A 20,319-nucleotide genomic window follows, 5' to 3' on the forward strand; every position below is an offset into this window, starting at 1 on the left:
AGGAACAATGCACCACTTGTAATTTTTCTTTATTTCAGCCATGTTCTCCTTTAAACGCAACATGGCTCTTCCACACCTGCAGTTACTGGGCTTGGATCTTGCTAACTTGCCATCAACATATGCTATACAAGGCTAAAATTTATTATTCGGGAACAATCCACACCACTAACAACCACATTATAACCTGCATGTTATTCTGTCACAAGTCTGCTACTCTTGTGCCACAGACATAGTAAACAGTCCTCTACTACTTTGACAGTCAATCCTACTTAACAAGTTGCATTACTTTTACTTTCTGAATTATATTGTTTCATATCTTGACAACATATGCCATTTTCTTCAAAATTAGTGGCTAGATCACTCCTTTTACTTCCAAAGATCTGGCATCAAATAAGCTGTACCCAGATTCATAAAACAAGGCAGCTGTGTCTTTTTAACTAGCTTGCTTACAGACAGCACATTGGTTGATATATTTGTAACATTTTGATCTGGAGTATAGCACTTTACAGTGTGTAAACATGGGCACTTAGGGAGGAGAATGGGAGAGACTGGAGGTGTTCGAGATGTGGGTAAGGAGAAAGTGAAGTGGACTGAGAGAAGAAAGAAGGTCAAAGTGCGAGGCATGTTGAGTGAGGAGAGGCAGCTACTGGATAGAATTCAAAGGAGATAGGAGGTGTGGATAAGGCGAGTACTGAGCTGGGAGTGGATGTTGAAAACACTATTAGAGGATAGAATGTTGGTAAACAAAGGAGAGAACAGGATTTTTAGGTAACATGGAAAGGGTGAAGTTGTGAATTTAGGAGGGAAGTCCATGAGGGCAGGGGGACTTTTGGAATACTCCATGAAAACCTACCTTAATACCAAGCGGTAGAATATTTAAATAAAAATGTCTTGGAGTTTATTTTTAAGTGTGGTTTAGTGTTCCCCCCTCCCCAAAATTTCTGGTAACCCCCCCCAGAAATTCCTCGAACTTCCTCCGAACTTATCCGCAGAACTTCTCCCACCAAGGACTTTTCGCGCTAAGGTTTTTCGCGCAAAGGATTTTTGCGCAAAAGCCCTGTAGCAAAAGGCCCTGTCTCGCAAAATCCTGTCTCCGGAAAATCCTGCCTCCGGAAAATCAGCCTCTGGAAACAGCCCCGGAAACAGCCCTGAAACCAGCCCCGAAACCAGCCTACCTGCAATCCAAGACTTATATAGGACTACTGCGGAGGAATACTTACTCCTTGGCAAGCAAGGGGAAATCGGTGCTATGGCCTTAGTATTGCACTTTGGAGTGAGAAGTTTTACCATAGTCCTATCACAACTCTCTCTCCCTCCAACACCTCACCCCACTATGTCCTCCCCCTCCATGTGTTCCAATGAATATCCCTCTGATTCGACTGATGTCTCAAACCCAGAAGTTTGAGGGGAAAATTCTGGGTGGTATGCTGTTGACTCAAACCCAGGGGATGATGTTTTGCGGAGCAGCTGGTCAACAGGGGCAGTGACTCAGCAGTCAAGACTTCGCCCTGTTTACCCCTCCACTCCCTGGAAAAATCCCTCCCCTCAAATCCTGTCTCGTCGTGCTCTCTTCTCTCTGGGTGCTGGTGGTGAATGGATGGCTAGTGGGACATTGGCCGAACTTAGAAAAATTACACTGCTGGTATTAGTTTTTGGTAATGTTTGCCATGGCATCTTTACTTATCATCATTGTTTTATGTAATACTTCTGATTTGAATACTCTACATTGAATAGATATCGAACGATAATAACTCGTAAATTTTTTGGCAACCTTTTTCTTGTGAGCTGATTTTCTTGTTTGTGGAGTCTTTCCCTGATCCAGTTTGTGACCGACGGTTGAAGTTTTCCCTATGTCTGGGCTTACGTGAACAATCAACTAGATTTACGACGTAACGCCACATAAGCATTATATATGCAGTATGAAAAAGCATTTGTGAAAATTTTATCGAGGTTTTAAGTATTTGTTCCTAATTATTATGAAAAAAATTTCTTTTCCAGTGGTATATCTTATCGGAAAGCCATAAATTGATGTCTTGCAGCTAAATCTACGTACTATTGATCGTAAAAATCGTCTCTTCAAAACAATTTGACCCGTAAAACTCACTGATGGCTGAGATATATTATACACTACGCTTCCTTATTGACCGTTTTTCGAGTTAGCTGCACAAATTCCTGTCAATTCGCTCAGTCTATCACTATTTTAAGTAAATAGGAGTTGCAAATCACGGCTTGGAACTTTCGAACGACCGTAATGAATATAATTAAGCATTAATATACGCATCAATAAACGTTTTTCGTTATCATAAGTACTATGCATATTAAATTTTGGTATATCAATCATTGTGTTATCACTTAACCCAAACTATCTTCCAGCACTGGTGCCTGCAGGTATTTTGAACGGTGGAATACTTCCCGCTCATATCACATCAAGCTGTTCCGAATCACGCATCAGCATAAGCGCATCAATGCCTTGATGCAATTTCGGAACGGCTGCATCAAGGTCATGCGTTGATGCGCATGATGCGTGATTCGGAACGCACCCTTGGACTCCTACTGAACTATGACGTCACGGCCTAAGATTAGTGGGGGAAGTATTTTTTAGCCCGCGAAACTCGGGAGACTTTTGGGAGTCATTTTCTAGTGTACCAACTGAATTTTAAGCGGAAAAAAGTGTATTGTGGTACTAAGTGTTTACTGTAGTATCTCAGCATACTGTTTATAAAAAGTATGCAATTTCCCTATTGACACTCTTAGGCACAGAGCACAAGCAGAACTTAAACATAGCACAATGATTCACCTCTATGCCTTTGATTACCCATGGAACTTCATAATGAAGTTGATTTTATAACCAGGACCTGGAATGAGGTTATAAATTTTTTATTGACGTTTCTTTTACTAAAGGTTGTATGGGCCTTTTTGTGGGGACCAACGATTTACTTCGTAAAAACGAAAACGTTAGCATTGTTCGTATTAACTAGAGTCCACTGTATACAAAGCACATTCCATAATTTGTGGATATGCCCCGGTGGCAGCTTCACTGTTGGTAGCACCCTTCACCATTGGTAGCACCCTTTCATTCTTTCTTCGAGGGATATGAATGGTTAGTCCAAATATGAATCTAGAGATAGTGTGAATATTATTGAAAGCGGTAGTACTTCAAACTATCAACTTCACTTTAACTTAATCAAACTTCAAAAACATTATTGTACAAAAGATTTAATAGGAAAATTTTATGAGAGGGACTGTAAAGGAATCTAGTATTCTTCTGTTGTATGTATGTATCAATCATTGGCTTAGTCAGGAAAGAATTTTATGAACCTGAGAGATGGATTATTGACCTGTTTAACGTATTTATGTATGCGAATGGCATACATAAGTAAGAAGGGGACAAGTGGTGTTTCAAGGCATAAATAAGAAACAGTAGCGTGGTTTTCAGAAGGCAAAATCTCAGAGCATGATTATTAATTTTGAATGTGGTTGCAAGGGCATGTGTGAATGCCATTCGTAACTCATGGGCTCACGTGTCTCTCAGCATTCAGTGCAGCCAGAAGAAAAATGCCATGTTAGTGTATGTACTCTGAAAAGGATTTGAGTTTTCTTTCCGTTTCCATACTTTTCAGGAATGAATGCAACCATAATGTATGTGGGTCACTCTCTGGCCTATGACTTGTTTCCGTGGCATTGGAAATTCCCTGGTTTACCCATGAACACCCACTTCATCAACACCATTGAAGCACTTTGGGGGACTGGTCTGTGGGTGTTAATTGCCTTCATGTTGTTCCGGAAGAAATTCTTCCTTTCTATTTAACTTTTGAAGACTGCTTACTGAATGTATAAAAAAATTAATTGCGTCCTAGCAAAAGTTTCTTTGGTGCTTACACATGGTTCTAAACACAATCGCATTATGTATTTCCAAGAATAATTATTTTGACTTATTGCTGCTTAATTTTAATTATGTCAAATATAAGTCAACTTTCGTATTATTACATCAACAGCTCCTGTTTTCTACAAAATGCAAGAAAGTGAGTTTTATTTTTGCATCTTACATTTTACATATGTCATGACATCATCCTTAAACAAAATGTCACCTAATCAAGCTAATGCAATACAATGAAAGGTGTAAAGGTTAATGTCAGCATTTTTGTGTGCTTCAGATGCCCATTGGACTCGAAGAACTTATTTTGATCATTTGCATTTAATTTATTATATCAAGGTTATTTGCTATGTAAGTTTATTTATAACTTATGAAAATGGTCTATTTCAATTAGATAAATCTATTTGAAGATGATTGCAGGGTGGTGAAAAATTTATTTTGCAATAAAAGTCAAGTTTCATATTTGTATTCCACATTTCATTTTTTTAATTTTAGCATAATCCTTGCTGTTGTGTGATACAGTGTGGTATAGAGCTGTTTCAATGATTGTGTCATTGGATAGAAGACCTTTGGTTTGAATTCCATATTGCGCTTGATTCTTAAGCATAGCCTCCAATACGTATCACTGGGATTGGATCACCACCTCCCCTGATCATTTGGGTGGCCTATTCAAAGCGTGCCAAATGTGATTCCAATGGTACTCTTATGGTGGAGTGCCATAAAATTTCACTTGTATATTGATTTGTGTGCCTTATTTTGTGAGCCATTTCAACTTCATTTAAAACTTACATATGTACATTAGGAAAAGTATATTATGTAAGCTGGAATTTTAGACAGGTATTACTAGAAAACAATAAAAGGTTTCTTTTTTTTTTCTTCCTACAGTATTATTGGGGCAGAGTTTGAGAAACATAAACATTTATAAAAATGTTCGTACGGTATATTTTATGGGACACTTCTTTTATTTCATATAATAAATCAATACATTAGTGTATCCTTAGGAAAAAATAATCAGACAAATGGCAAATAGGAAAAATTCCACTTGCAGATTTTGCTGGATGCAGCGTATGCATGTCCTCCGAATGGAATATCCAAATGAGCTAATGATGGGCAGAGGGGGTGCGAATTGTAATCGGAAAACACAAACAATCCTGACTTTCTCATATATTTCATGTAATTTTCATAATTCAAGTGAATCAAGCATTTTAATATAATTTTTATGCATATTGTCTGTTATTTTATGTTGCTTTCCGGAATCATTCATAGCTCTCTTTTCCCGACTGTGATCTTTTTAGCAGCGATAACGTGATTGTACTCATATTCCTTCTGCTCCGTGAAATGCCTGGTTTCCAAAAACCGTGCACCCTTGTCTGTGAGATCACGGATTCAGGAAAGTGGTTTCTACGAGTGCTTCAAAACCACTGTGCGACGTCGGAAACTACTATGTTTGACACTATGTTGCTTAGTTACGTCTCGTGCAAGTTGCCCAGTACATATGCAACTACAGCGGAATGTGGTTCTGTGATCACTGAACGTGATCGTGCTCCCTGATGTTTATATAACGTAAACACTGAGCTTCCTTGTAGGTAATGGGCACACGATCACCTCATCGCAGAGCAGCTCTTATGGGAGAGCAGGACTTTTGGCAATTGGACTATGCAGGCGAATGCCTGGCTATGAATCATGCTGTCTCTACTTTCACTTCCTCCGCTGCCTACACTTCTGCTATTATTCCATTCCTACGGCGATAATTGTGCATTTGCAATATGGAATATAGAATCATAGATTGTAGACAATATTTATCTCACTTTGCGATTGGTCAACCATTGAAGAATCTTCTAAATTCAATCAAGAGGTTTTTCCCCACTGCTGATCGCCGTCTGCATGCATGAGCAGACGTCCAAATAAACATGAAACATTCCTTGTCAAAAAGGAAATAGAAAAATTTCTATTTACGAAGGGGATCTCATGGAAATTATAAGCCCTGCGTAGCCTAGCATTAAAATGCAAATATCCTGGTGCTTTTCTGTCCGATTAATTTTTTTATAAAGATCGTGGAAAACAGTGAAGAATTGCATGGATAAGCCGCAGTACGGATAAACCGCTGCTGGATAATGGGGCGTCTGCTGTACTTACATATGATAAAATCATTTAAAACGCTTAATGAGCCTGTAGCAATTGCTACACTGAATGATACACTTTTGAGGTTTCTGCAGAGGAGCGTTTAATGCCACTTCAAATTACAGACTGATTTGGTAGCCGAGATGGCTTGCTTGTATAGTGGCGGTGAACTCTCTCGAACACCACGCCGGAACTTCCTCGAACATTTTTGATTTTCTCTGAAAAGAGACAGTAAAAATTGCGCCTGGCACTGGGAATCGAACGTGGGCTGTCCGATTGGTAGTCGAACACCTCACAATCCACCGGTCTTATTCCGTGTTGTGGCAGGCAATGTGCCACAAGCCATTTGTTGTTAGCTATGATAATTAGTACATAGATATTTATGGTACAGACTAAATAATAGCTGCCCAAATAACATTATAAACAAAAACTTTATTTATTTTATATAAAAATATCATCATAATCGTCACTGGTCAACAATCCTAAGATTGGTTTGACGCAGCTCTCCACTCAGTTCTCCTATCAGCTCATCTTTTCACATCTTTTACATATTTATTCTCTTTCACATCTTTCTTTATCTGTTCCAATATATTTTGTTTGAGGTTTTCCTTTTCCGTTCTTGCTATCCACTTGTCCCTCGACAATTCGTCTACATCGACGTTGCATAACTGTCATTGTCCATTCTTACTTCCATGTAGGAGCATACTCCGAATGTAGGTTCTTTTAAATTGTTTCTTTACTTCCATATTTAAGTTTCCCACTGTAAACAGGTCTCTCTTTTGGTGGAATGTTCTCTTCGCCTGGGCTATTCTGCTGATAATTTCTTTCTTGCTCCTCCCATCACTAGTAATCCTGCCTCCCAAATAACAGAATTCATCCACCTATACCAGTTTCTGCTGTCCTATTTTAATTTATTATTATCTTGGTTTTCTTCGTGTTCAATTTCAGCTGGTATTTCCCCATTACCCTACCCATATTAACCTCAATAATTTTCAAACTCTCTCTGTTTCTACTATGATGGCTGAATCATCGGCAAATCTTTTGTTTGCTAATTTTTTCTCCATGGGTTCTCACTCCCAAGGCATTTTCTTTGATTTCATTAATGACTTTCTCAATGTAAACGTTGAAAATTACGGGTGACAAAACACAGCCTTGTCTCACTCCTTTCCTAATTCTTGCTTCTTCACAGCTGGGCCCTGATTTTACCTCCACTACTTGGTTTTTGTATAAACTGTGGATAACTCCATGATGATTCCATGTCTCACATAAATGCTTCTCAAGTCGATATAATCAAGGAGGCAAATCATATATGTAATTGTGGAGTGGTGAAGACAGACATCCATTTGAACTTAATATGGTATCACAATGTAGCACGTGCCAACTGGAGCCCAGAAAAAAATTAAATATGCACTAATGGGTTAACCGGCTTGGAAAAAGGTTATGAAATTTTTGGTGCTTGAACATTGTGTAGAATTTATGTAAAGTTCTTGAGAATGCCATTCAGAAAGTTGCAATTCAGCAAAGTTGAGTAATTATAGTGACGTTGAGGCCCTGACAATTGTTGGATGTCGATGAGGAGGGCACCCTGGAAAAGGAAGTGTCACTACATGCGTGCATTTCACTTTCTCCAATTTCTCAATCTAGAGAAATTTCACCCTCACCTATCACATTATCTCCTCAGCCATGCACCCCAAGTGTTTGTGGAAAAGGAGAAGAGATCGTGAAGGTGGCAGAGCAAATGGGTAACCCTTATGATCCCCATTGTTGAGGGCTTAATTTATACTTGTCGTCCCCCGCGAAGGAGAAGTTGCTGATGATAATGAGTCAAGTTGTGCTCATTTCTCAACTTTGCTGCCACCCTGCTGGTGGAACGCATGCAGTGCACACAGATTTTTGTTTGAGGTGGAACTTTTGTAAGTCCTTTGCCAGGGCCCCTTATTCCTCGTCGTCCGAAGTCACACAGAATAAGGAAGAATTCACATGTCAGAGCAATCACACTTTATTGTCGCTTCATTCCCATCCCCATGCCGACTGCCCCCAGGAGCCGCCATCCTTCTCTCGTCAGCACTTCCATTATTGGATCCGTTACTTGGCAAGATCACGTTCACAGCGAGTCTTACCTTATGTTTCAGCACTTCTTTTAGGGGGTTGGGTTTGTGGGAACAAAAAGGAAGGAGGAAGTGCTGACTTTGGATGGGAAAGAAAGTGAGGCAAGGAATACGACAGCCACCTCTTACGCTTTTCTTAATATCCAAAAATTATCCCCTGTGGATATTATGCAGATGTAGACATTGCTACAACTTAGTGGAAAAATGCATAGGAGATGTATGAGTGTTTTAGAATATTATAAAGCATTTAATTCACAAAATGAACAATTGGTGACTTGGAATAATTATGTGAGCAGGCTTGTAAGCAGTAATTTCCTTGCCTCACGTGTCACTATGGTAACAAACCAGCCTTCTCCGTTTGGTCCCTCTCCACTGAAATTCGATGACTGCATGTCTTCCTTATATTTTCATTGTGTGATACGTACAGTTAAAAAGGAAATAAAAGAAAAGCAATTTGTATGATTGAAAATGTAATGAATAAATGGTGGCAGAGTGGAGTGAGTGCTGCATCTAGCCAATCTTAAGACTGATGATGTTCACGATATGTATGATGTTAAATGAGATCAGTACGTACACAATGGAGGCCTTAGTTCATTACATTGCACCTCGATCCCTGCAGTCTCTTTGCACGCATTTTAATCGTTTTGCAAAAGTGTCTGCTATGGTGAGACCGGAGCAATCCATTTACATATTTATTCTCTATAAATTTGCCATAAGGCCTTTGGCCTTTTGGAGTGGTGAGGAATAGCATCAAAAACTAAGAATTTGATAGATTTTGTTATCATGAATAGCTAAATATTTTGGTTAGTGGCCCTAATTACATATAGCTTCTTTCCCCAAGTTGAAATCCAGGTTGTTATGCCATCAGTGATGCAAGGAGCGGCTTCTGTAAATCTATTTAAATGTATGGTGGGTGATGTCAAATGCACTTAGCAACTGGAGAACCCTCTATTATTGTATAAATTGTATGTGGTATTTACATTTACCAATTCTTGTCACCACTCACTGGTCATGTTCACTGTTTTACAAAGCAGATGATTTGTCCAAGGATGAAGTGAGCGCTATTGGGACGAGGGCTTTTTGCTCATTCAAGGGAACACTTCAAGAGCTCTCCCTCCCAACTGGAATTTTAATATCTGTGTGCTGCATAATTCCACGTTCTTTCTGACCTGATAATCATGACTGCCTGCTGCTGTATTGTTTTCATTGGGATTAGTATTTATTGTGAGCTGGCAGGAAGACAACTTCAATGCTAGGATTTGTCATACAATATAAGACAAATAGGACATGCAAGATTTGGGAAGCCAACAGCAATACACCTTAGTAATGGCTGGGTTTATTGAATCACCAGTTGAAGTTATGTAATTCTAATCAAATACTCTTAATCATATCTTAATGTTTTTATTTATCTGATATCATGATACTGGTGGGTGTGTCCTGCAGAGCCAATGCCATCCGTCAGCACAGTATCGTGGCCTGGATTTGCACCATTTCCTCATTTGGAAATCTCTGCCTGAACCATTTCACCTAGTATCGATTTTCATTTGTTACAAGCATTCAATACATAGGAAATAAATAATCATTGGTACAAAAATTCACTTCACATAATTACACCAAACGAAGGATATCCTCAAATGAGAAAGAGGTGAAGTTCTCAAAGTTCACTCCAATTCCAATCTTGCTTACTGTTAACATACAAAATACATACATATGTACTTGAGCCCTCTGCTTACATAGAATATGAATGGACATCCATTTGGTCATTTCTTACAATCATTCTCTACTATGAGTCACATTAGGTATGAGTTCCATTTGGTGGTGGGAGCAACAACACTGACTGACTAGGCACAGACAAATGGAATACCAAAGGATAAAATGAGGGAAAGAGGTTTAAAACAACTTATTTTCTCATCAGGAAGACCGTCAATTGAAACATTAAAAATTTTGTACAAAATCTATGTGTCGTGGTTTTTTAAAGGTAAAATATACTCATTAGAGCAAACATTTGCTCGGTCAATGGTGTAAAAATAATCAAGGTTTCTTCAGAGCTATATACCTCTGTGACCATTTCCTCTTTTTTGTTTGCTTACATCTTGAATTTACTCGAAACATTGGCAAGAGAAAGCTGCTACAGATAAAAAAAAGGGATATGTCTCATTTAGCTTTGGTATCGATCTGGATTAATGAAAATTGTGATGACAATGATGAGATGATTTCAGTGCAGTTTCTTTGAGATCACAGCCGCATGCTTTTAGCTCCTTTCAATGGGAACTGAGGCAACAGTTCCTGCAGAAGGGCACTCAAACAACACTGTCTCCATTAGTGCGCACAGCTATCTGCGATTCGCTGGCACTAGTGCCCACTGCTGCCACTGCCACCGCCGCCATTGTCTTCGCTCTCCTTGACCTCATTGAAGCGCTCCTGGACAGCATTGACGAGCGATACAGTTCACCACGCACTGATGACCTCGCCGATCGGCCTGAGCCAGCCCTGTAGAAATTGCTCTGCTGCCCCACCGGGGAAACCACCTCCTCCTCCTTAACCGCATTGCTGCCAAGGAATAAAAAAAAGTTGCATTAAACAGTCTACCCACGTGTCTAACACTTTCCAGTTTGCCTGTGATTCGGCAATAATTTTCAATCTGCAACAGAAGAGTGGATTCCAGGGCCTGCATGTTTGTCTGCATTGACCCTTTTTATTCTGGTTTGAAATACATATGTATGAAATAGAAAATTTTATTATACAGGGCATGGCAACCTGATTTACTCATTTAAAATCCACGGCATTCGGATATGGCAGCTGTGGTTGGGGTAACCTTGGGAGGCCTAACCACTTCAATTTATTTTCTGAATGTTCTCAATTTTTTTCTGTGGCTCTTTCTGAATGGAATGGCAGATAATGGAATACTATTTCGTAGTTGGTAATCAACACAGAACAGTGGAATAAGAAGTGATTATTAAACATCGAGAACACAGCTGTCGCTACTTTTATTCCTCCCAATGCGTCACACATTTCGTGAAATATGAGTTCTTTTTTGTACATTATAGATGTTTTAACGTAGTTAAACTTTCAAAGTACATATTTATATTGTTCCCCTAAATAGCGGTAAAAGTATGAAAATCTGACGATGAGCTATGAGATGCCATTGCACGATAAGGCAATGTGAGTTCATGACTCGTCATTTGAGCGCGAGGGGATAAGGGGGCTCCGCTAATAACGGCAGTCAATCAGCTGCCACTGTCAGCAGTGAGGGATGTGCATTTCCCAGGGTGCTTTTCAATCGCACGCACTTCCTGGAGCACATGAACTGAAGCGTTTTCAAGCGGCCAGTCTGCACCCCAACATTGGCATTGATGTTTCCTTGTGGGTTTCTCAAAATCATAGGTTTACAGCAACCTTACAAGGACCCCACAACACTAAAAGGCTAATAATAAATGAGCATGCACTGCCAATATAATAACCTGCAGCTATGCTGGTGCAGTTCATGACAAACGATAGGAAACGGCTTATTTCACGTATGCATAGACACTTTGAGGCAGCCTCCACTCAGTTTCACTTTTACATCTGTGCAAAACAAAATCTAAATATCTGCCCACAGCATTGGAAATTTTTTTTTCATAAAATGAGTTTTCTTGACTTTTGAAAACAAGGAATTTAAGTTGCTGCAAAATCTATAGGCGTAAATTACCAATGTACGAAGGTACTTACCGCTTTCCACAACACGGGAATTCCCAAAACTTTTGATCTTTTCCAAAGTTCTCTCCATCTTGCAATGTAGTTGGCAGCTCCTGATCAAGTGTTTCAGGAAGAAACAGCGAGAGGACACCACCAGCAAATGACAAAATACCGAGAACCAGCAGGGGAAGGATTTTATCCACTGTTTCCTGTTCACAGAAAGATTCAACATCAACAGTGAGTGAGGGTTAAAAAGAGATCTAATGATATATTTTGAATTTAAACTATCACAATTAAATTAGACCAGCTGCCTGACATGAAATTGATATTTTTAATTTCTTGGTCCATAAAAAACTGGCAATTTAAAAAGATTCTACTTATTTAATTAGCATGTTTAATAGCATAAATATGTTTGTGACCATTTACACCACATGGCCAGAAAAATCTGTGGGCCCACAAAGGTGATTTAAAAAATTAGAGGATTCAAAATGAAGGAAGGGGATTGTGTTAGTGCATTGGGTAGATTGCAGATCAAATGGTCTGCGGTTTAAATCCCAGCTGAAGCCAAACAAAAATCCTCAAAGTGTGAGCCAATACATATATGAGAGAAAGAAGCTGCCCTCAACGTGTGATGCTTACTCATGAGCCTGTGGCTCGGGAGGGGGAGCTCTACCCTCACCAAGTGAAATGACCTTTGGATCAATTGACTGAGCATGAGTATGATGCTACCATGAACGAATCGTGTATGTTGTGCCATATGGAGATACACCCACCTGCACCCATAATTACTCATCTATATATATAAAAGAAAGTCGAAAATTGTGTTAGTTAGAACACTTATAACTCGAGAACGGCTGCACCGATTTTAGTGACATTAGGCTCTTTGGATTCGTCTCAGCCCCGGATAACATATAGGACATTAAAAAATAGGAAAAGTTCACACAAAAAATTCAACTTTATTTTAGAGATATGTTTTTAGGAGTTGATTGTTAAGACGGTCAAAAAAATAAGATTTTTTCCCCGTTTACTAATGTATTGACTGATCTTTTTAACAATATTTAAAAAATTTAAATGTTCAAACATGTTAAAAATATTAAAGTAATATTAAAATAGTATTAAAATAATTGAATTAGAGGTAAGCTAAGCTCAAATTGAGTTGTCAACAAACACATAACTACCGTGTGTGTAAACAAATCTCCAAGCAATTGTTGATTATCAGTAATGTCCGTGTACTCTGCATGAATTCAAATCTTTTAACTTTGTAATAAACGAAGACGAAGCCACCAACTATCTATCTGAATATTGAAAGTCCTTGGACACACCTGGCTTACCACGGCACGATTTACAGCTAAAGGTAGGCTCTGTGTTCATGATCTTTCGAAACCTAAACCAACCAAAACTAAACAACGGAACGTGTTTGGTTATTAAAAAAACTGATATTGAAAGAGATTCACGCCACTATACTCAAAGGAAAATTCAAAGATGAGGAAGTTCTCAATCCGAAGATTCCATGATCCCAACTTATATGCCCTTTTGAGCTTAAACGTATTCAATTTCCAATTCGTGTTGCATTCGTGATAACGATTAACAAATCGCATGGTCAGTCTTTCAGTTTTTTTGTTTGTTCATGTTTGTTCTCATGTGTCAGTGAAAACCCATGATTTTCTCTTGGTAAATAATATGTGGTATGTTAACGAGTCGGTAAACCATCCGCTGTATTCCTTCCTTTGCTTCAAGGGCGCAGCTAGGAATTAAGGATAGGCGCAGCTAATACTGGCGGGTCTGTAGGGTATATAAAACTCACCAAGGTAAGCGAGAGGTTTGGGGGCCCTCCCCAGACATTTTTTTAGGATAAAAGGTTCAAAATGGTAGGTTTTGCGGCTGTGTGAACAGTTAAATATTTTGTGACTCATCCGTCCCCCTAATATTAATAACCAAATGTTTTATAAAAAGCTGAGCTTTTGGGGGGGTTTTAACCCCCAAAAACCCCCCCTCGCTGCGTCCCTGCTTCGCTTCGCTATTTTTATTTAGCTTCATTCGCTTTATCTTGCGCCTGATAACAAAACAAAAACTGTTGTTTATCAGAAGGCGCTTGATGCAAGACATTAAACCCGAATGTGTAGGGCACACCGTGGTGCGTTTACGCATGCAGCATGTTTACGCAGTGCATTTTTTCCAAACAGAGATGCTATAACTAGCGCGCCTAAAGTATTTGATAAGAATGCTGCTTCATAGGGGCTTTTATTACACTATTTTGAGCATCAGTCAAGCGTTGGTCTAGCGTTGCGTTAACCTGCCCCGTGAACGAGCCAAGTTTACGCTGCGGACTTAGACCTAAACACATTTTTTTACGGTTAATAACACAAATAGCCAACAACTGAATGCGTATAATTTTTATTTCATCAATATTTTCTCATTTAATTTATAAAAAATCAAATATGATTTAAACGATACAGCCGCTCTTTATTTATAAATGGTTCAACTAAACTATAAGTTCATTGAATTTTAGGCGGTACGAAGTTCGCCGGGTCAGCTAGTGTACGTATATTTAATAACAAATTTTATGTGGTTGCCTGTTGTTAGTATGACTTCACCTAACGACGCAATAACTTGCCTCACCCCCTTGTAATGTCCCAGGGAAGGATGGACTCACATTGCCGGTATATATGAGAATGCCGCCTAGATGGCATCGTCCCCTTTATTAAGAGACAATTGCCTAACGCAGAGCGTCTACATCACCCCCCTGTTACTCTAGATCCACTGGGCATGGCCCGACATTGGCTACTAAGTTATGTGCTGGAGATGGAGGCAAACTGGAAGGACTGAACTCAATTGGACCAATAATGTGCGATCACCCTCCATCAATACACACATGTTACTTCATGCTCCCATCTAGGGTGAAAACAAAGAACCCCTAGAAAGGAGGATCTGTCCATGAAAGTAACCAAGGTAGCAGTGTGGCACAAGGCACATCATAGTCTTGAAATTTACACTGAATGTGGCTACCTCAGAGAGGGTGTGCATTTCATGGGGGTCAGTATTCTTAAGACCATGCCTCCAGTACATATCAAGGAGTTTGAAAACAATGAAGACATCCGCTAGCTCACTATGCCCTAGGTAAGGCATAAGCCAAGGTTAGCTGTGCTGAATGGAGTAGAGGGATTGTTGATTGGCTGCTCTAAGTAGTCCATGAATACTAATTAGGCATTTGATTATTCTTAATCATCTTATTTGATAACCAATCCTTTAGGTGGAGTAAATTTATTTGCCACAGTTTGAGGTTTTAAATGTAATTAAATTTCACTTGATGTGATCAGCAATTAATGAAGTACATTAACTTTATTTGCTGTATTTTATATTTTTTCTGCGATGTAAATAATTAAACAGTTATGACAGCTCAATATATGAATGTATTTTTGGCCATTAATATCGCACCCTATTATTCCCAAGCCCTAGTTGACTTAAGCGGTTAAGATAATATGTACATATATTTAACACACTATTTTCAAATTAGTTCATCAGAAACACTGCCAAAAACCTAGAAACACTTCACTTTGACCGCTGATGAGTTGACAACTGTTCGATCACAGTGCGTATAGGGACTCCCTATACATATTCATAGAGACCTCTAAGCCATTGTCCCCTTCAGCCATATTGAAAAGCGCTTCATGCACCCATAGCATTTTCGGATAATTGTCAATTCATCAAATAATTTAAATAGAATTACACATTAAATGAACATTTATGGACTTCTTTAAAGCTTAATAAGCAGTATTAAACTTCACTGTAGCGTATTCGAATTTTTCCATATTCCTGCGAAGTCTTTTACAATATGGTCGATTTGGTTTCAGCTGATCCTGAGCGAAAAATGGGCGATCATCTCTGTGTTATATCGAGTTCATTATTGATGACGGCAAGTTGCCTTTGACTTCAGAAGTCAGCCATTTTAGGCCATGTGCTCAATTGACTGCACACAATGGTCGGATTGAGAGAGGGAATGGGCTGTAGCCCACTTCCATGAGTAGTATGCCATTTACGCTAGATGAAATGGCCATTTTGTGTGCCCCCCCACACCTGCTGGGAGGTCCCCCCCCTCCCCTTGACCCTAACCTGGACCCATCACCTACTGCACTTGCCTGCATGCATTCTGCTTCAGGTTTTACATATGTGTACAACTTTGTGACATTGTCTCCAGTTTTTATGCACACAGCAGTGGCCAAGCTCTCTGCTTATACATAGGTACCTGTATTTCATTTACTGAAGTTCAGATGTTTTTTAGGCATTGCATTTCTGTTGAAATTATATCACTCACAGTTGTGAAGAAAAACTTACCAGATACACTACAAATGGAGCGATGAGGTTTGCCACGTATCCCATAATGTGTATAAAGGCAACACCCTGCGCTCGCACTACGGTTGGCAATATTTCAGCTGCATACTGTAGACCAATGTTGTAAGAAATGTTTATGCTGAAGCGTCCCATAATTGCCAAAGCTGCTGCAACTCCTCCTGGAAGGCAAATCAACTACGTTAGTACTGACCAGGGATAGAAGCGCACATTATTGAACTTGCATTAGTTACTGGATGTAACAATATCTGCAGTTAGCACTACGTATGTACTTGTACATTGTGCATATAAAGTGGAATGAATTTACCCCTCATTGAGGTCATGCAGCTTTGCTGTGTGATAATTAAGGAATGCATCAACAGAATTGCAGATCAATTGCTGAGGAGTGGCCCTAAGGTCTCGCTAAGCTGGTTCACCGGCAGGGCCTGAATAGCTTCGACCATTGTTACCTCAGCGGTTACTTCCCTTCACCCACATTTGCTGCAGCCATTGTATTGGATTGAACAATTTATGCCTGTTATAGCCAACAATAGGTCTTTTGGGTATGAAAATGCTCTTCAGCCAACATTTGGTGTGAAAGGATTAAATGAAGTCATTCCATATTAATCATACGGATATTTCTTTTGCATAAAAAGCTTAAAGAGAAATTGGTCATGGTCACCTGATATAATTATTCACAATCCGCCCAATTTCAGTTGAAAAGGCCCAAAATGAATCCGTTTCACTTATGGACCTTTTCTGCGATTACAATTGGAGAAGATGAGTGCAGAGCCATCTTGAGAGCCTCCTTGAAATTGGCAGCATGAAGAATAGTGCCTCCAGGCCGTAGATGAACTGCTAGCTTTTTATTCTATGTTAGTCCACAAGTTGTATTTAATGAATATGAGAAATCCATGTACAGTAGAAAAATTCAATTCCTATTGCAAAACAACAACCTGCATTGAACCTCTTTATTACTTCACAAAAACCTCTTGACATAGAAATGATGTACCCACATCCCCCCCATTTGATAGATATATAACAACTCTTTTTTTTTGTTTTGCCAAACATTCAACCATCCTAGGAGAGAGAAATTCCTAAGGGAAGCTCCTCTGCTACGCATGAGATCTCATCATTCAAATATCAAGTTCACCATGGAATAAGAGACCGAAGGTAATCTGCCTTTCTTTTTTTTGTGACATCACAATTCACCAAAAAAATATAAGAACTGTAGGCCTCAGTGTGTACATATAAGAAATCATCCTGTATGGACCTATATGTAATTAAATGCCAACAGTCACCAACATCTTTCACAGAAACGAGGAGTCATCTCTACTTTGGTTCACTGGGCAAAAACCGTTTCCAAACAAAATAATTTAAGCCAAGGACTGACTGCCAAGCTAAGCCAAGGACTCCTGAAGATGACTTTCCTTCAGAATGAATTATGAGACAAATCACACACTAAGCAGAGTACCAGAAGAGATGACCCTAAAAAGTACCAACAGCCGTGATAAAAAACCAGTGGCCAGGATATATCTTCAGAGTATCAGGTAGAATCTTGAGAATACTGTGAAGGCACGAAATCAACACCAATGACCCTCCATATTCCAAATGGAAAAACGTGGAGTATGCCATCGAAATGTCAGCACAGAGATTGACCACAATGTCCCCAAATTAACCCAAGGATGTGTCATCCATTTAAAAAAATCAGTTGGTGTAAATTGCGAGCAGAGTGACCCTCTCTACATGCCAGATTGCATTGTAGTTGCAAATGGATAGCAGATGATAAGTTTTCACCTTGGAAAAGATACCTCATGCCTACTACTTTTTACCCAAATGGCTTGACAGGCCAACAACAATGATTAGAGAGAGCATTAATTCCGGAATGGGGGCAATGATTCCCAAAATGCTCCATACAAATACACCCAACTCAACTGGCTGAGTACCTTTTCATAGCAATAAATGGTGAGGTGACATTTTTTACAGAAGCAGTTGGTGGAGGAGGACAGAACGGGAGTTTACCTTGAGGTGCAGCTGTGGCGAGTATGCTGAACACGCCTGAGATGATGAGAGTGCCACACGCCAACCACCGGCGCCCCCATCTGTCCAGCACGATTATCAGCGTTGTATCTGCCGGAAGCTCTGTGGCACAAGCCACCGTGAATGTCACAAACAAGTCAAAGCCCAGGTTCCCAACATTACGGACGTGTCCATCGTAAGCCAGCGAGATGATCATCCTTCGGAAGAGAAAACTCTGGTGAGTGCAAAGTTTGGAAAGTAGTAGGTATGATTATGCATTCAAGTCAGTGTCCGAGTTATGAACTCATGGCAGCCAATGCTTATGCGTGGCCTCGTTACTAGCATATTAATCAAAGGCATGAAACTCCCGTCCAAAAAAATAACCACCTACTTGCCTTCATTGATCTCCCCAAAGTGTTAATTTAGGTTTGAAAATTCTGCAGAAGAGAAGTCATTTGCACTTATCATTCATCATTGCATAATTGAAATTATAATTAATACATAGTGAGAATTTTTCCTCTGTGGAGTTTAGTCCTTGAAACTTTTTTACATATGAACAGACTGTGGTTTAAATTTTATTGCAAGGAAAGGTTCTTTGAGATGGTACATACCAACCATTGAGTTAATTCCATTTTTTAATGTGCTCATAACATTGTCACGCTGCGTCAGTCATTACTGATGCACCGTGATAGACCGTGTTCTGAATTGTCGGTGCTTTGAATACCAGGTGGGTTGGTTCTGAGTTGGAGGCCCCCAAATAACACTGCAGTTGTGGATCAGTTCAGTCCACTTTGCAACTGGGAGGTTCTCACTCAATTCTACCCTCTTTGCAAAGTCCGCTAGTTTTGTCATGGCCTGTGTGCAGAAACCATTTTTCAACCAATTGGTTTCAAGTCCATTTTTGGGTGAAACCTCTTCCTCTCCCTGTTTGCTTGCTTTCTGATGTGAGGGAATTACATTGAAGGCCGCCATGATCCACCAATATCGATTATATCGAAGGGCAATGGATCAGCGACCTTGAGGGGGGGGGGGGGGATGTGAGAGTCGAGCACATTGACGGAAACGTGACTGTTGCAACAAGTGCTTTTAAACCTGGTGTCAGCTGTGTAAGCACCTAGTTTTCAATAAACGTCTCTGCCTAGTTTGCATTTGTTTTATTGTGGCGCAACATCACTGCACTTTCATTGCCTTTGCTTGCTGCTTCCACTATTTATTGTGGCTGGCCCCCACTACGTTCCTTTTTTTACACTCATCCTGGTGTGGCTATCTTTTCCCCAAGGTGTTGGCCTCCGACCTTTCACATTCTCTTGCTGGAATAATGAAAGGGTTGCCTTCCCATCCCAGCTTCTCCCCCAAGTGTAATCTCCCCTTAACTCGAATCCCCTTACTCTCCCCATTTCACCCACGAAGGGGCCGTGACAGAAAAAACAGACTGCAACTAGCTCCATCTTGTCATCTCAGTGAAATGATCTTCCTAACTCCACAAAGCAAGCACACTTGTCCTAAGGTTTTATTCTGATTAGCATTAGCGGTTGCTTACTCAAGTTGGCATACAAAGTTGCAACTTTCATTAGCTAATCTGGCTGGTAGTCTTGTCGTCTCCAAATCCTGCAACTTTCTTCCCTAAATTTGGAAGTTTAGTTTTTTCCAAAAGCTTTTACCAGGTCCCCTCGTCATTGTTCCTAATAAAAGTTAAAAATCTTTCCCCTTCCCAGCCACCTCTAAATTCTTTAGAAACTCACACTATTGGGTTATTATGTACTCACCCTTTCCCAGCCTTCATTTCAGGATGAGCTCCCTCAATATCCATGTCTTAAATCCTCACATCAAGTCCTCCTCCTCCTCCTGGTTACATATGAGCCATTTCAGTGATATTGATCACCGTTTACCATTCTCTTGAGCGAGCCAATCACGAACGGTCGATTGTCTTTCACTTCCTTTGCCAATCACTGACGTTGGTCACTACCTACGCCTCTTTATTTGTATTGCTACTTATTTTCTAAATGAAACTCCCCAAGTAGTCATAAAATCCAATATGTACTTGGAAAAACCACAATTTTGTCCACTGCGTCGTATATAACGGAGAATTTCATGCGATGGCAACTGTTTTTGTTTGTGAATGACTGGAAACCTTTTCTCGAATGCAAATGACTGACCATAGACTTTGGTCATGAATGTTTGAAAACGACATTGATC

At 39.8% G+C, this 20,319-nt stretch overlaps 2 protein-coding genes across 4 annotated transcripts in view; one reads left to right on the forward strand and one right to left on the reverse strand.

The window, feature by feature from the left end:
* LOC124160085 (heparan-alpha-glucosaminide N-acetyltransferase) overlaps positions 1 to 4,342 on the forward strand; it is a 76,917-nt gene extending 72,575 nt beyond the window's left edge. For all 3 annotated transcript variants that reach the window (XM_046535805.1, XM_046535804.1, XM_046535803.1), the window contains exon 13: positions 3,621 to 4,342. In XM_046535805.1, the coding sequence (XP_046391761.1) occupies positions 3,621 to 3,808 (188 nt within the window). In that variant the 3' untranslated portion in view covers positions 3,809 to 4,342. The remainder of the gene's footprint in view (positions 1 to 3,620) is intronic.
* Positions 4,343 to 9,488: 5,146 nt separating this feature from the next.
* The window catches only part of LOC124160086 (solute carrier family 22 member 13-like), a 48,921-nt gene continuing 38,090 nt past the window's right edge, over positions 9,489 to 20,319 (reverse strand). The window contains exons 7-10 of the mRNA XM_046535806.1: positions 18,127 to 18,341; positions 16,111 to 16,286; positions 11,812 to 11,987; positions 9,489 to 10,653 (exon numbers count right to left, since the gene is read on the reverse strand). Coding sequence (XP_046391762.1) covers positions 10,404 to 10,653; positions 11,812 to 11,987; positions 16,111 to 16,286; positions 18,127 to 18,341 — 817 coding nt within the window. The 3' untranslated portion in view covers positions 9,489 to 10,403. The remainder of the gene's footprint in view (positions 10,654 to 11,811; positions 11,988 to 16,110; positions 16,287 to 18,126; positions 18,342 to 20,319) is intronic.

This window comes from Ischnura elegans, chromosome 6 (genome assembly GCF_921293095.1).
Source record: "Ischnura elegans chromosome 6, ioIscEleg1.1, whole genome shotgun sequence".
NCBI classification, from domain to species: Eukaryota; Metazoa; Arthropoda; class Insecta; order Odonata; family Coenagrionidae; genus Ischnura; species Ischnura elegans.